Source organism: Callorhinchus milii, unplaced genomic scaffold (assembly GCF_018977255.1).
Source record: "Callorhinchus milii isolate IMCB2004 unplaced genomic scaffold, IMCB_Cmil_1.0 Scaffold16, whole genome shotgun sequence".
Taxonomy (NCBI): Eukaryota; Metazoa; Chordata; class Chondrichthyes; order Chimaeriformes; family Callorhinchidae; genus Callorhinchus; species Callorhinchus milii.
In genome coordinates this window covers 548,097-564,601 of record NW_024704757.1, presented here as the reverse complement: position 1 = coordinate 564,601, position 16,505 = coordinate 548,097, and the positions used below count along the sequence as shown (strand labels likewise).

Here is a 16,505-nt window from a genome sequence, read left to right as displayed (position 1 = left end):
CAAAGCCCTTCACAGAATATATTGTAAAGTGAATTGACTGTATATTTTGTGGGTGTAACTCGGCAGCCAATTGCAATAGCAGTGTACCACAAACAGTTGTGGATTGAGTGACAAAATTATTATTTATTTTGAAGGGATATACTGCAAATACTTACCCCAGGACAAGCAATCCGCCATCGACTAACAACCGGGTTCCTATTTACTGCTAGGTAAACAGAGGCAACTCTTTATTTGCAATGTGTAATATGTACCAAACTGATTAGTTGCTATTTAGCAGTCACATTTTACCTTTAGTGATGGTGGTGACAGTAGAGTACGCTGGACCAAACGTGGTTTCCATTCTTGTCTGTTTAAAAAGGAAAAAGAGAGTGAACCTTGTTCCATACAACTGCAATGCAAAGACAACCATTTAATTTAGAAAATGTAATAATTGCTACAGATAGCTTGATGAAACCATTTGAGGAAGCAAGGAGAGAGACGCTGTGATTCCAGTAGTACAGTATTGATTGACATTTCACACTGTTAGCTTTTCCTGTTATAACAATATACAGTACTGCAGCCATAGCTTACCACTTACAATGCTTGTGTTTTCGACGGTTGGTAAATGTGTTGCACCTCCAGAGAATCGGTTGTAGCGATTGTTCTTGGATGAGGTCATAATCTAGAGCAACATCCAGTTTTTTAGATTAAGGCCATTCCCTGTTAATTAAAAAGAGACAATGTCGATATTTCACTTGTCCAGATAATGTCAGGTTATTTCAAAACCCTTTTAGACAGCAAATATGAATAGAACGTTCCATACGTATCTGATCTATTAAAAGGGTGATTTCACTTTTTATTTTATCAAACACAACTAGAACAGCAACAGAAAGGATAGGAGAACAATATTAAAAGAGAAAGGAAAAACTATTATAGTTTGTCACCTTTCATCATACAGTGCATCATTCCAACTCAGAGCATTGAAACAGTGTCACTATCTTCAAGAATTCTACTCTTCAACTCAGTTTTGGGGCTTTTCAGTTACTGAGGTTTATCAAATAAACCTGGACCTTTTCTAATATATATGGCTTGTGGTCAGCATATTCTGGCTGTCCAGAATTAATTGTTCTATCCTGTAAAGCAAGTTATTTAGTTTCATTGGAAAAAGCCTGAGTCAACCTGAATCAGTTTGTAATACTTCTCTACTGAGACTGGGAGGGTAGTGAGAGACCACAGGGAGTATACAGAGTCTAAAAGATCCAAAAAGGTGACTCTGTGCAACAAAATGAGCGCTATAAAGATACAGTTCTAATTCAACACAGGCTAGCCTGCTCACAGGAAATGCAGTCCTTAAAATCAAGACATTTCTAAAAGACCTTTCACTCAGAACAATTGAAAAGAATTGGTTATAAACCATGTCGAAGGTTAAAAAAAAGCCAGGTGTTTAGTAGTACTGGAAGTGCGATTGTCCATTTCAACTGTCAAAAGCACCCAGAAGAACAATTATGAATTTTGTCTTTTCAAATATGGAGGAAGTATTACGAGATACAACAACATTAGGATGTAGTGGAAGCTATGGAGTATCACACAAACAATGTAATACAATATCAAAGTCTATTGGTATCAATATGCTAAAGAAGGCCTAGTGATGACATACAAAACATAATAATTAACAGTACACAGGAGTCGAGCTAGCTGATACCAGGAGGTGCAATGATCTTGGATCTGGGCCTGATAATGCAGACTTTGCTAATGATATACAGCACAGCATTACTCTAAATGAGTTGGGCTTTAATCATAATAATAAACCTTGCATTTGATATAGCACCTTATCACGTCGTTGAGACGTCTCAGAGAGCTTCACAGAATATGCTGTAAATTGAATTCACTTTGTTGTGTTGCCAACATGTTGTTACACAAACATACGGTCAATTCACTTTACAGTATATTCTGTGAAGCGCTTTGAGATGTCTACAAGACATGAAAAGCGCTATATCAAATGCAAGAATTATTATTATTTATTATTACACCTCAGGCCCGACAGCATCACCATCCATGGTCGCACACTCCACCTTGCAGCCAGTCCGGAACCTTGGGGTCTTGTTTGACCCTCAACTATCCTTTCTACCCCACATCTGCACCATGACCTGCTCTGCCTTCCCCCACCTCCACAATGTCGCCCGGCTCCACCACTGTCTCACACCACAGGCCACCGAAACCCTCACACACGTCTTCATTACATCGAGGCTCGACTACGCAAACTCACCACTTGTCGGCCTCCCTCCACAGGCTGCAGATCATCCAGAACCAGGCTCTATGACCCTATCCCCCCCATCCTCACCCGATTCCACCGGCTTCCCATCACACAGAGGATACAGTTCAAGATTCTGGTCCTCACCTTCAAAGCCCTCCGTGGCCTTGCTTCCCCCTACCTCTCCGACTTCCTAACCCCCTACCACCCTGTTCGCTCCCTCCCCCTCAGCAGGAGGGAGGGAGCTGCTTCACGTCCCCACCTTACTCAACCCACTATCGGCGGGCGGGCCTTCTGCCACTCTGCCCCACCCTCTGGAACTCCATCTCGCAGTCCCTCCTCCTCGCCCCCTCCCTCGCCACCTTCAAGATCCATCTCAAGACCCTACTCTTCGACCGTGCTTTCGATCTCTCTGCTTCACCCCCCTGCCCTCCAACCTCCCGCACCCCAGCCCTCAGCTCGGGTCCTTGACTCTGTCTGTCCAGTGCCTTGGGACGTCCTCCTGATGTGAAAGGAGCTATACAAATGTAATTTTGTTGTTGTTGTTGTTGTTGTACACCAGACAATTAAATTGTATTTTATTAAGAATCTTGAAACACTTCTTAGACAGTACAAAAATCAGGAAATCTGCCAAGAAGATCGCACATATCTCCATTCCCAAACCTTGACCTTGAGCTACGGAGTCCTGTAGCTCAGTGGTTAGAGCACTCGCTTTGCAAGCGAGAGACCTGAGTTCAATTCCAGGCAGAGGGCGAAACCTTGGGCAAGTTTCCTTACTCCACACACCTAATAATAATCCCTCCAAAACCCAAAACAATAATAAATTGGTCATTTTCAATCTACGACTGTTTGTGGGACCGCGTTCGCCCACAAATATATAGTCAATTCACTTTACAATGTGTTCTGTGAAGCGCTTTGGGACGTCCTCCCGACGTGAAAAGCGCTATATCAAATGCAAGGATTATTATTATTATTATTGATAGGTAAATCAAAGAGTTCTGCTCTACTGCTGGAACGGATGGGAGTTACACTCGCAGATTATGCTTGGCATTTCATCATATCATTCATTGCGCATATATTATTCAAACTTTTGCTTGTGGAAAATAGCCAAATTCAGTTGAGGATAATCTCAGTAGACTACATTCCACCAAAAGCTGGAGTGTTTATACTGCATTGACGTCAAATATTTGAATGATTAAATTAGAATATGCAAGTACCAAAAAATAATACCTTTCGGTATGGAATTCATATTGAATCTTGAATAGGTAACTAGACGTGTGCATGTATAATCTTGGACTAAATATTTGAAGAAATAAAGCAGTCTTAAGCACATTCAAAAAACTTTTCTCATACATGCTGTGGAACTGGGTTACATCTGTTCCAGCAACACTGAACATTTGCCTGAGAATGTCTGGTATGCAGCTAGTTTAAAAACAATGTTTGAACTCCTGTCCAAAGATATCAAAGCTCTCTGGAGGCTCTGGATTCCCCTGACAGAAATAATCTGTTACAGTCCAGTTTCCCCTCAGCCCATCAGCAGCCTTCCTGAATAGATGTTAGCATGTAGTCAAACACACTTCAACCCTTTATTAAAAAAAGGTCTGCTAATCTTTTTACTGTGGAGGCATTTCTTCAAGCAAATCTAAGTCTGTTTATGAACCTAAGCAACCTTTAATTTTACAACATCGTCACTTTCGCAAACATTTATTTTTCAGTGGAATGTCACCAGTAGAAAATAGGCCAGGGAGGGGAGGGGAGGGCGAGATCGCATTTTTTCCGTATGTGCTCAGTGTCTGTGATTTTAAGATTCCAATTTGTTTGTGAAACATTAACTGCTTTTTGGAACACAATCAAGAAAGCAATGCTCTATTCTCCATTGCAATAAACCACTCGCTCCAATTGTACTTTAGAAAGCATAGCTGAAACTCCTTTTTATTAAAAAAACACTTAAGAATGAATCATAACTTTCACTGTATTCTAAAGCTTGTTTCTATACACCTATCTGCCAAACTATACAACTGTACTGCATCAAAATTATTCTGACGTTGCTGTTTCTTATATAAAGTTAGAGTTGGAATCAAACTACAAGTTGCACATTAATGATCGGCACTACACACGCCTCCTCATCTTGGTTGACTTTAACCTCCACTTCATCCACCTTACTCCATCTCAGACCATTATTTAATGTCTCTTAATTCCACCATATACCACTCCCTATCATCCTGGGTAAAAAAAATTGACCTCCACTCCCTCTCCGCCGCCCTAGTTATCTGACCTCCTACCCCTCTAGGTCTCCTCCCATAACAATCTTACCTCACTCCTCCACAACTCCCTCTCTTTTATCCTCGAGACCCTTCAGCCCTTTTGCCCCCACCCTCTGGAACTCCATCACGGATTCCCTACTCCTCCCCCCCTCTTTTCCTTCCTTCGAAGCCCATCTCCAAATGTTACTCTTTGATTATATTTCCAGTCATCCTCCTACCCATATCTTCCTTGGCCCCCACATCTCCTAACTCGGGTGTAATCAACTGTCTAGCGCCCTGGGACGTCACACCAATGTGAAAGACGCTTTATAAATACAATTTGTTGTTGTTGGTGTGTGTGTGTGTGCGCGCGCGTGGTGAGGGCGGGAGAAGTCTTGGTTAAGTGCAGAAGGTTCACTGATAAAACCGGAGAGAGAGAACTGAATAGAGAGAACTGAATAGATATCTGGGGAAGACGGGTTTGCAGGGTTATGGGGAGAAAGCTGGTGATTGGGGTTAGTGAAAGTGACTTGCTCTGTCAAAGAGCCGGCACAGAATGGACTCCTTCTGTGCCGTAATATTCTATGAATCTATGAATCTATGAATCTATGAAACACGCTGCTGTGATAACACTTCACAGAAAACAATTAACATTTTTCCAATTTTTCAAACCTTTTATTGCTCAACTTTCGACCCGTAACCGATTGACAAGGATGTGTTGTAATTGAACAAGATTCGATTCAAAATAATGAAATTAATAAATTGTTCAACGTCTATTCTCACAAGTTGGTTCCATGAGAAGGTACATCTTACTTGTATTTTGTTTGTAGTTCGTATTGGCTACTCAAAATCAATCAATAAAGAAGCATTAGAAATTTTGTTTAGTTATGTATTAATCAACAATCTATACACAATATAGTGTCTCAATTTAGGCAATTATTATCATTTTAAATAAAACTTGCATTTATGTAGCGCTTCACACAGTATAGTGTCCCAGAGTGCTTAAATAGGATCAATTACTTTTCTAAAGCTGTTGAACATAAACTACAATGACTTTCATAGGGAATAAAGATGAGCTGTACAGTCAGAGGTAGTGTAATAAAGGTAATAAAAGTATTATTCCAGCTATTTTAAACTCCTTCAATTTTTTGAATAAAAACAAACCGCAGTGGTTCTTGATCATAATTGCAAGAAACACAAATTATTCTTTACAAAGCTTCCAGAATCCTTGACAATATGTTTATAATAGGTTAATTATCTTACAGTATAAGTCACTACAGTTAGTAAAATCAAAGCTTTTTTAAAAAACATTTGAATAGTGTTCCTAAAAGGCATCCTCATCTTCTTAAACAGGTGAATTTTATTCTAGAGTAAACAAGATGGCTGTTTTTCTATGCCTTCGTAAGCAGCGCAGACCAAGGCAATACAGTGTGGGCTTCCAGCTGCCTCCAGTGGTGAAATCAAACATGATTTTCTGGCCACAAATAGGCTGAGCACTCACATTGCTGGCATACCAACATACATTCAGATCTTCCCCAGAGATTGCGGCCTAGTAATAAAAAGTAAAAAAAGAGTTGCAAGTGTAACTGGAACAATTGTGCACATGGGTGGGTGCTGCTGGGTCTGTGTTCTATTCTGTAAAAGGAATTATATCCTCAGAAACACCAGCACAGAATGCTGCTGCAGAATCATCTCTAATTGAAGCAAGTCTGCAATTCTCTTTCAATATCTACAACGTCAAATAATAAAAATAATAAAAATCCTTTCATTTGACTGGAACATTCACTTTTAACATTAGGAGTATGTCTTCACTAGTTTCACAGCGTAAACTGTGGTGTGGAGACTTTATTTTGTAGATAAAATCACCATTTCATCTCCATTAATCCCTCAATTCCTCTCCCCACTGCCGCCCAACCCACCTCCATCTCCCCCACCCAATCTCTGCTGCCCTGGATTCATCTGAACTCCTTCCCCTCTGGCCTGCCTCCCGCACCGACTTATCCTCCTCGATCGCTCTGAACTACAACTCCCTCTCCACCATTCTCAACGGTTCCCCTCTCCTCCCAATCCACATCCCACTCACGAACCTCACCCTAGTACACCAGCCACCTCTGCTCACTCAAGGGTTAGGCGCGGCCCCTGAACGCACCTGGCTCAAATCTGATTTTACAGTCCACTGACAGATCTGGATGGACCACATAAAAACGTACCGGTTCGTCCTCGACTCCGCTAAATCATCCTTCTATTCCAAGGCAATCTTGGAGGCCAAGGACAACCCCAGGTTTCTCTTCTCCACTACCAACCGGCAACTCCGTCCACCCTCTCACGCTTCACCCATCCTCTCCTCCAACTCCAACTGTGAGGAGATCCATTCAGCCACCATCGCCCTCCCAACCGCCACCCCCTCCCCATCTTTCCCTCACACTCCGGCCCCTACACATCCCTATCTCAACATCTTTGAACCTGTCTCCCCCTCCTCTCTCATCACTACTATAACGCGCATGAAGCCCATCAGCTGCTCCCTCGACCCCATCCCTACCCCTCTCCTTACCTACCAGCTTCACCTCCTCGCCCCTTTACTCTCAGACCTCATCAACCTCTCCCTGTCAACTGGCACCGTTCCCATCCCCCTTAAAACAGTCATCAGCCCTATTCGAAAAAAACCTTCCCTGGACCCATCCCTGCTCACTAATAACCGTCCCATCTCCAATCTCCCTTTCCTTTCCGAGGTCCTTGAAAGAGTTGTTGCTTCCCAGCTTCACTCCTTCCTCTCCTGCCACTCCCTTTACGAACCTCTTCACCTTGACCAGAACTGTTTCTGTGCAGCCCCCAGCACAGAAAGAGCCCTGGTCAAGGTGACAAATGACATTCTGTCCATCTGTGACCAGGGTTCCCACTGTATCCTTGTCCTCCTCTACCTCTCTGCTGCCTTTGACACCGTGGATCACTCTATCCTCCTCCATCGCTTCTCCTCTCACCTTAACCTTCATGGTCCTTGAATGGTTAAGATCCTATCTCTCACACCGGCTCCAATTTGTCTCCACAAATGGCTTCTCCTCAAGCCCCCACACTATCTTGTTCAGTGTTCCTCAAGGTTCTGTCCTCAGTCCTCTCCTCTTCAATCTGTTCATGCTCCCTCTTGGTGATATTATCCGCAGACATGAGATAAATTTCCACATGACACCCAATTCTATCTCTCTGCCTCCACCCGATTGCAGGACCGCTGACTGCCTGTCAGACATCAAGTCCTGGTGAGAGCTAACTTTCTACAGTTGAACATCAGCAAGTCTGAAGCTCTCCTGATTGGCTCACACCAGCACCTCTGCACCTCAGGCACTGGTAGCATCAGCATCCACACTCCACCTCACCAAGCCAGTCGGGAGGGAACCAAGGCATCTCGTTCGACCCTCAACTGTCCTTTCTCCCACACATCCATGCCATGACCTACTGTGCCTTCCCTCACCTCTGCAACATTGTCTGACTCCACCACTATCGCACCCCTCAGACGGCCGAAACCCTCATACATGCATTCATTACCACCAGGCTCGCCCTGCTTGTCAGCCTTCCCAACACTTCCCTCCAAACGCTGCAGATAATCCAGAACTCTGCAGCTCGTGTTCTCTCCAGCACCAGGCTCCGTCATCCCATCACACCCACCCTCGCCCGGCTCCACTGGCTGCCCATCCCTCAGAGGATTGAGTTCAAAATTCTCATCCTCACCTTCAAGGCTCTCCATGGCCTTGCCCCCTCCTACCTCTCCGAACTTCTAATCCCTTATCAACCTGTCTTCTCCCTCTGCACAGCAGGCTCCGGCCGGCTCCATGTCCCCCATCCGGGCCACCCCACCACCTGGGATCAGGCCTTCAGCCTCCCTGCCCCCACCCTCTTGAAATCCATCCCACATTCCCTTTGCCTCACTCCCTCCCTTGCCTCCTTCAAGGCACGCCTCAAGACCCTCCTCTTCGACCATGCCTTCGGCCACCCTCCTACCCTCTCTGCCCTCCACCCTACCTGATCTCAACTCGCACCCCTTGGATCCTAATCCCTGACTGTTCAGTGACTGTTGAAAGGCACTTTACAAATGTCATTTTGTATTGTATTGTATAAACCTGACAGCTAATTTGCACACAGTAATATCCCACAAACACCCACAAAGTGAATATCCAAGTATAAAAGACGTAACCAGAACCTTGCCTGCCTGATCAGAGCTCCAGTTCGGTACAAAGCCAAGCTGCCCCACACACCTACATTGCAGAAGAATGAGTCGTGGTTTACCAATTCCTTTAGTTTTTCCTATAAAACTCTTTCTGATCTGCAAAGTTGGTGAAACGTGTACACTGAAGCTGCAAGTAGTGTTAATGGCACATATTCCAACAAACCATTGCTATAATGCTATGCTGCAAGAGGTGGAGTCCTATTCCATTTCACAATATCAGCTCACATTTGCGGCAGCAGTTTTATTTTTAAAATGCTTTTAGTTGAAGCTTTCAGTTTCCATCAAACAGAAAAAGAGAAAGAGTGTCTCAAGATCCTAGTTTTTTTGTTCAAGATAAATGCAGTAAACCACTTGAATGATTACGAGTGAAACCTCAGACAACAATAGAGATGCTGGACCACATGCTATCAATGGTGTTTAAACAAGCAGTGTCTGAAGTGCATTCAAATATTAACCAAGCACATCCCAGCATATTGATACAGCTACTTCAGAGATTAATTTTGATTAATATTTTTCTCAGGATTTTATCTAAATTAAAAGGGCACCAACCTCAATCACGGATACAGGCGCACATTTCTGCATCCTTTGGATGAGACACTAAACTGAGGTGCCATGTTCAAGTGGAAGTTAAAGATCCCAGAGGAAAAAAGAGCATAGGGATGTTGAAAGAAAGTGGAAAAAACTGGAATGGGAACAGGGTTAACCCCCAGTTTTAAAATAATAATAACTTTACATTGATTATAGCATCTTATTATGTTGAAACATCTCAAAGTTCTTCAAAGAGTTTTTCTGTAAGATGTTTGCAGGCAAGCACTGCAGCCAATTTGTGTACAACAATGTCCTACAAACAGTCATGAAATCAATAACCAATTGTTTTTCTGGGAGGATTATTGGCCAAGATACCAGGAGAAACTTCCTTCTCTTTTGAATAGTGCCATGGGATCTTCAACATCCACCTGAACAAGCAGATGGGACCTTAGTTTGAATTTGATCTGAAAGGAATCACCACCAACTCCCTGACAGTGCATTGAAATGTTAGCCCTAGACTATGAACTCAGAGTCCCAACATGGGGCTTGAACTCAATAGCGAGAGCGCTACCAACTGAAGCCGCCTGAGCCAGACAACCCCCTGATTTTAGTATATAATGGGAATAACTTCAATCCTCTTTATATCATTTTTGCATTTCTTTTTTGTGGGAAAGATTAACAAAGTAAAAAACAAAAGGATAAAATAGGGTTAACAACACCTTACATTTTTCAACTTCCTATACCACACAGCCTACAATGGACCCAGTCTATGATAGGGTTAGCCTACGTCCCCGATTTCTGAGACTGTCCCCAGATGAGATATTGTGTCCCAAGGGCCAAATTTTCCCTGTCTTGAGTTCAACTACAAACTGAGCAATAAAATAAAAACAACAAAATAACAGATACACTCATCAGAGAAAGATACAGCCATTAATATATTAATCCAACAAGCTTCCCCAGTATTTCCAGCATCAGGAATTGTGGTAAGTTCCTTTTTTTTATAGATGTGTCCTCGGATTTGGTTTACAAGATATGGTCACCCTGTGAACAGTTTTCTGATGCGCCTCCCCTCCTTTGCTTTCTTCCCCCACCCACCTATCAGCATGTATCTTATGCTTCTGTATCAATTCTGTACAATCAGATAAGAAAATTGAGGTCAAAGAGGAGGCATTCCTGTAGACAGTTTGGACCTGGATTCAAACTGAAGGTGAAATAACAGTTTTATCCCACTATGCCACCCAATACCCCAAGTCAAACATATGTTTAGACCTATAAACAAAAGCAAGTCAACACTGGAAAGGATAAACAATGAAAATGTTCGTTTGCAACACCAAGTACTCTCTTGCTCTATTTACTGACCATGCTGCTGACAGATCTACACCAAAATTTTCTTCCAGCATTTCAGTGTGTTAAAAATATTAACTGTGGTGCACCATAAAAATATTCAACTTATTTCTGACCATCACCGTTTTTCTTACATTCTTGAAACGTAAAAAACACAGAACATGAAAAATACAATCAGCCCCTACTCTATCCACAGACCATGTCCAATTGACCCATTTTAGATTTAAATCCAGTTATTCAATCACCAGAGTCAATGTTTTGCCAAATTTATCCCTACTATTTTTTCTCAAAAGTCAAGCGAAAGTTTGAAGTGCAAAATAAAGTTTCCTTGTCTCAACAAGCAGCGCAGGTTACACACTATCATCAATACACACTTACACAATACACTATTGCACAAATATACCCTACTCCCCATAGAAGTGTCAATGATCCCAGTTACTTAGGAAATATTTTAAGAGTTTACTGCCTTGACCATAAAAACCTCATGCTTCAGATTAGATAGCAATTGAGAACTAGAATCCATATGAAATTTACTTTCATATTTAAGCAAAACACTCGGGGATGAAATCATATGATGCAACCCATGTGGTCCAATACAATCATCTGTCAGCCATCACTCCAGTGGGAAGTTGACCTCAATTTTTTTCTCTGATTGTATGGAATTAATAATAAGCATAAGACAACTCATATTTAAAAGCACTAGAAATACTGCACTGTGCATAAAACCCTACATTCAGATCCTGGCTTCAAGTCTAGAAAAAAAGCTCAATATTACATTTCTTTAAAAATACTTAATTTCAGAGAACGAACTTTCAGAAAAAAATTCTAAGTATAAGCATTTTGTTGGGCTAATCCGCTTGGGTTGTTTTTAAACCTGCTGACAAGCCTATCGCACTGCACCACGGAATTGTCTTTAAAGTTCCCGGAAACGGCACTAACATGAATTCAGAGAGCGAGATTTCAGATCTGCAAAGACGGGCTTCATGATTTATTTCCGATATTTCTTCCAAAATTCCGATATTACCCAATAGTTTCTATATCTGTGCTCCTCCTCTCACTATTGCAACATAAGCCACTTTGCGATTGCATACATATTACCTTGCAAGAAAGCTTTTTGAAAGGCCGGCAGTTGGTTGCAGAATGAGGATCGGCGTTTAAAAAGTTCCACCATGTAAAGTCGAGGAAGAACACTGAACAACAGACGTTTTTAAACAACACAATAAAAGTCTTCGTCCGGTCCGTCCTGCGCTGGTTGTACAAGCAGTGTGCTCTACAGTGATGCAAACAGAAAGGCATCTATCGATAGGGTGATATGCAAATAAACTGGAAATACCCAGTGCTAAGCCAATCGAGCAGCCTGCTAACACAACAAGGTTTGAGTACATTACTCTTAGCCTGATGTCACCCGAGAAACTCCCACAACCCTTGCAAATGTAGTGACTAATAACACTGTAGTCAAGGACAATAACAAAATACGCTCAAAGATATCTTAAGGAGAAAATCTTGAAAACAGTTAATTCTATACATTATTTTCAATACTTTTTCTTCTGGCAGCTTATGGGTACTGCATATCATACATAAACAAAAATACATGGCAGATTTTCAATCAAAATTATTGGTAATCAGTAACATCAGGAGTCCACCTGATGGAAAAGACAACAAAAAAAGGTATTATTGTTGTACATATTGAATTTGGGAAACAATTCCCTGGTCTAGTCACGCATAAGACAGGGGTACTCCACTTGAATATATAAAATATTTTCACTCCTCTCACTTACCAAGTACAGAATCCCACAACTTCAAATTACTCTCCTGTTCCCCAGACTGCAATGATTAAATTTAGCAATGGATGAGTGATAGTGGAAGTTCAACCACTATGCTCCTACATGCACAAAGTACAAATGTTGAACAAGCTGCAAACTATCTGTTTTCAACAACCACCTCTCTGTGGAACACTGGTATATTCTTACTCTCTGTTACATTTGGGGATCAGTGTTTTTTCCAGCAGATCAGTTATTCAGGTCAACCCTTGGCCTACCCTTTCCACAGCTTTCATTTCAAGCCTGCTATCCTCTACAGAATCTGAAAGCTATAGTACAGATAAAACACAATTCTCTTTCATGTTGTTTTTCATCACGTCCCAGCGCCTTGGGACACCCTCCTGATGTGAAAGGCACTATACAAATGTAATTTTATATTGTAATCTAAGTCTGTCTCTCTCTGGTATTTTTAATACTAAAGACTTTGGACAAAGGAGCAGGTATTACAGTGGGTTACAACACTATTGTTTAATAATAATCCTTGCATTTGATATAGTGCCTTATCACGTCGTTGAGACGTCTCAAAGCACTTCGAAGGATACACTGTAAAGTGTAGTGACTGTGTATTTGGTGGGCGAAACACAGCAGTCAATTGCGCACAGACAAATCCAGATGTAAATCTCTACTCTGCACTTTGTAAGAGTCTTGAGTGAAGCGTCGGGACAATCTGAACAAAGCAGAAGTCAAAAGCACAAACCATTAATTCTGCGCTAACTTCCACACTCCCATTCACTCTAAGATGCCATAAAATAGCTGTGAAGTAGAGAAATTCACTTTGGGAATGAGGGTGTTGGTCTGAGGTCAGAGTTAAGACAGTGAAGGAATAGCAGCGCTTTATGGTCTGTTTGCACTAATAATAATAATCCTTGTATTTGATATAGCACCTTACCACATTATCGAGATGTCTCAAAGCGCTTCACAGGATATATGGTAAAGTAGTGAATCTTGTGGGCGAAACAGACAATTAACATCCTTTCTCCCAATTTTGCGATGAATCAATAGTGTCAACAGTGCTGCATAAATCAGGTTTAAAAAAATCAATTTGATTTGTTCCAAAGGAATGGAACTGTTTAATTACAGCACTGTATAAATCAGGCGTATCTACAGCTGATTTCAAAGTAACTTGTAAACTTAAAATTTAACTTTGAATCATTTTAAAGCTGCTAGATAGGCCAGTCTCACTCATGGCTATTTCACACTAAACACTAACACAATTTAGCTCTCTGCACGCACTTAATTTATTTAAAGTCTGTTCAGGTGGATAAAAGCATAATTCTACAGTTGGCTTTTAGTATGCTGTAATCGATACAGCAAAAACTATTTTCTTAAAAAACGTAGCAATAAGTAGTTATTGCTAAAGTGTTACTAATTGTGATGAATCATTTTGCAGCCACACGGTTCAGGGGTTGAAAAACAAACAAAAACGGTAAATCACTGCCTAAAATGCGCATAATGAGAAAACAAACGTTAGTCAGAGGAAGTACATAATACCGTGACAAATACAAGTAAAAAGTATGTTTGTTTTTCAATCTCTTAACCGTGAAATTATTTCGTCATCACAATTAGGAACACTATATCAATAACTACTCATTGCTACATTTTTCAAGAAACAGCTTTAAAAATGTCCCATATGGGGGATATTTTGTTAGCTCAAAGCCGCATTAGGACTTTTTTTATTACAGCCCCCAATATCCTGAATAAAGTATCATAAACCTGAGACACAGTGCATTAACTGTTTTCCCAAAAGCAACCCCAAAACAAGTGTAAAGTGCACAGGCAATGCCACATTTCATACCTAGACTATTTCAATGGATTTTTAATGACTGAACTAATCCCTTATTTTTTTCTGGCAACTTCCTGCTGCTTGCCCAGCTATGGCCACCCTGGCTCGGTTTATGTTTGTGTGATTTATGTTTCTGAATTCTGCCTGTTTCATGACCATCTTGTTAATGTGACTAATATTGTGCCAAATTGTGGTCTACAGGCTAGCAGGAGCCATGTGGGAAGAACCTCAGTGACTGATCTGAGTCCTGCCAATGAGCCAGACTCGCCAGTCTGTCATCCATAATTCTTTGGAGAACTGCATACCCACCAGACTCCAGAACCAGACTAAAGACACTGAGATTGCCACAACTCCATTCTGATATTTCATTGCCAGGCATATTCAGCTTAGAGCTAGCTCAGCCATGAAGTGACTCTTACCTCCCCTTCCAAACCAAACCCTGAAGGATAGTCCATTTATTTTAATTTGATGCTCATCTGGGTCAGAGAAGAGAATTTCTTAAAAACATTTGAGTGCAATAACAAAGTAAAACAATTGTTTTATTATACAATTCTGTCTCTGCCATTTGTTGTAGTACATCACTAGAATAGTCTTCCAACCTTATTTCTTCTCCAATTTGCATAACAGTAATGGGGGTAAGTCAGAAATGGGTGTCTTTGGGCTATTCCTTCTGACAAATTCTGAGAAAAACAGAAACAAAACAATGGACAAAAAGTGATATGAAAGTGGTTCTGTATTCCCCAAAAGGTTGCAAAGAACACTGTATAGAAACTGTACAGACAGATTACTATATTCCCGTAGACCACAATTGGGCACAATATTAGTCAGATTAACAACATGGTCATCAAACAGTCAGAATTCAGAAACATAAATCATACAATCATAATAAAGTAGATCACAAATTTAAAACACAAAATAAAACTATTATTTTGACTATTTAGCGTGAGGTCCACTTTACCAATGTTAATTCATGTACCGCATCTCATACAATTTGACAAATGTAGTTCGACAATGATTGTTACATATAAATCAGGAGGGTGCTAAAAATGATTCTAAAACTCTTCTTGGTCAATATACTGTTCAATCTAACTCATTTTCATTCACAAACCTAGTGTTCATTTTCTTATTGAACTGACACTTGTAAATTGCATTATTGATCTTCCTTTTGTTTTTATGTATTAAAAGATCCTTGTTCAATGTCTCCAGAGACATCCCAAAAATCTAATGCAAGATGTTTCAACCAGCGTCAGAGCTTTACACTTATACTCAGGAATACACAGTTTACACAGTTTTACGCATTATACACAGTTTTTAAATAAGCAACTTTTTTTAGAACAAGCTGTGTTACAGGGTGCTGACGCTGTAAATAGTTCAGGATAGCATTATTCACAAGAAGAATACTTTTAAGATCTGCTGATTCAAGAAGCAGCTTAGTGTTTATAAGAATAATCCTTGCATTTGATATAGCGCCTTATCACATCTTCGAGATGTCTCAAAGCCTTCACAGAATATAGTGTAAAGTTAATTGATTGCATATTGTGTGGGCAAAACACTGCAGCCAATGTGCACAGCAGCGTCCCCACAAACAGTCGGTGGATTGAAGTGACCAATTTGTTTTGAAGGAATTATTACCCGTGGAAAAGCTGGACAGATCTGGATCTAACTTTGTTACTATTGTCATTCATTGTAGACATCACTACAAAACCCGGAAAGGAACATACATAATTTTATACTTAATGTTTACTATTATTCTTTTTCCCTTGCACACAGTACATACTCTATTGAATTTTTGTGGTGTCCTTTAAGATCTATGTGGGTGATGCTCTCTGTAGAGGAGGTTGGATTAGGAGGGTGAGACTGTGATGCTCCTCTCCTCCCTCCCCACAAAAGTCACTAACTATCCAGTCTCGGTATTTCAGTTCCGAAAACAGGTAGGCCTGCAGTTCTCCAGGACACTGAAGATGATGTCCCAGCCAGGTGGCTCATTGGCAGGATTTGCAAGGACAGACGAGGCACTGGGGGTATGGACTCTTCCTACTCACTCCCATTAAACCTGCAAGCCAAAGCACTAATGGATCCTAGCTGGACAAGCAGCTTCCAGATAGTGCTCTCAATGCTCTATGCGGTTTTACCTGGTTAGACTCCAGCAGTAGCCAAATGCATACTCTGGAGACCCAAGCCTCGGTTCTTGCCAACCTGCAGCCAATACTCTCTGGAATCGGGTAAGCAGAATGCGTCTCTCCAGGGAGAGTGAGCATTTCATTGCAACAAATGTCTTGAGAATTTCCAAGTATAGGTGGGATACATGGTACTCTGTTTGGTTTGGATATTCTTAAGCACA

The 16,505-nt window shown here is 41.1% G+C and overlaps 1 protein-coding gene across 4 annotated transcripts in view; it reads right to left on the bottom strand.

Moving 5' to 3' along the window:
- The window catches only part of traf7 (TNF receptor-associated factor 7), a 48,086-nt gene that overhangs the window by 22,503 nt on the left and 9,078 nt on the right, over positions 1 to 16,505 (bottom strand). Inside the window, exons 1-3 of one of the 4 annotated variants that reach the window (XM_007906455.2) lie at positions 11,660 to 11,813; positions 578 to 699; positions 289 to 346 (exon numbers count right to left, since the gene is read on the bottom strand). In XM_007906455.2, the coding sequence (XP_007904646.1) occupies positions 289 to 346; positions 578 to 658 (139 nt within the window). In that variant the 5' untranslated portion in view covers positions 659 to 699; positions 11,660 to 11,813. Of the gene's footprint in view, positions 1 to 155; positions 208 to 288; positions 347 to 570; positions 700 to 11,659; positions 11,814 to 16,505 lie in introns of those variants that run through there. The other 3 variants (XM_007906454.2, XM_042341203.1, XM_007906456.1) reach the window with 3 other exon arrangements.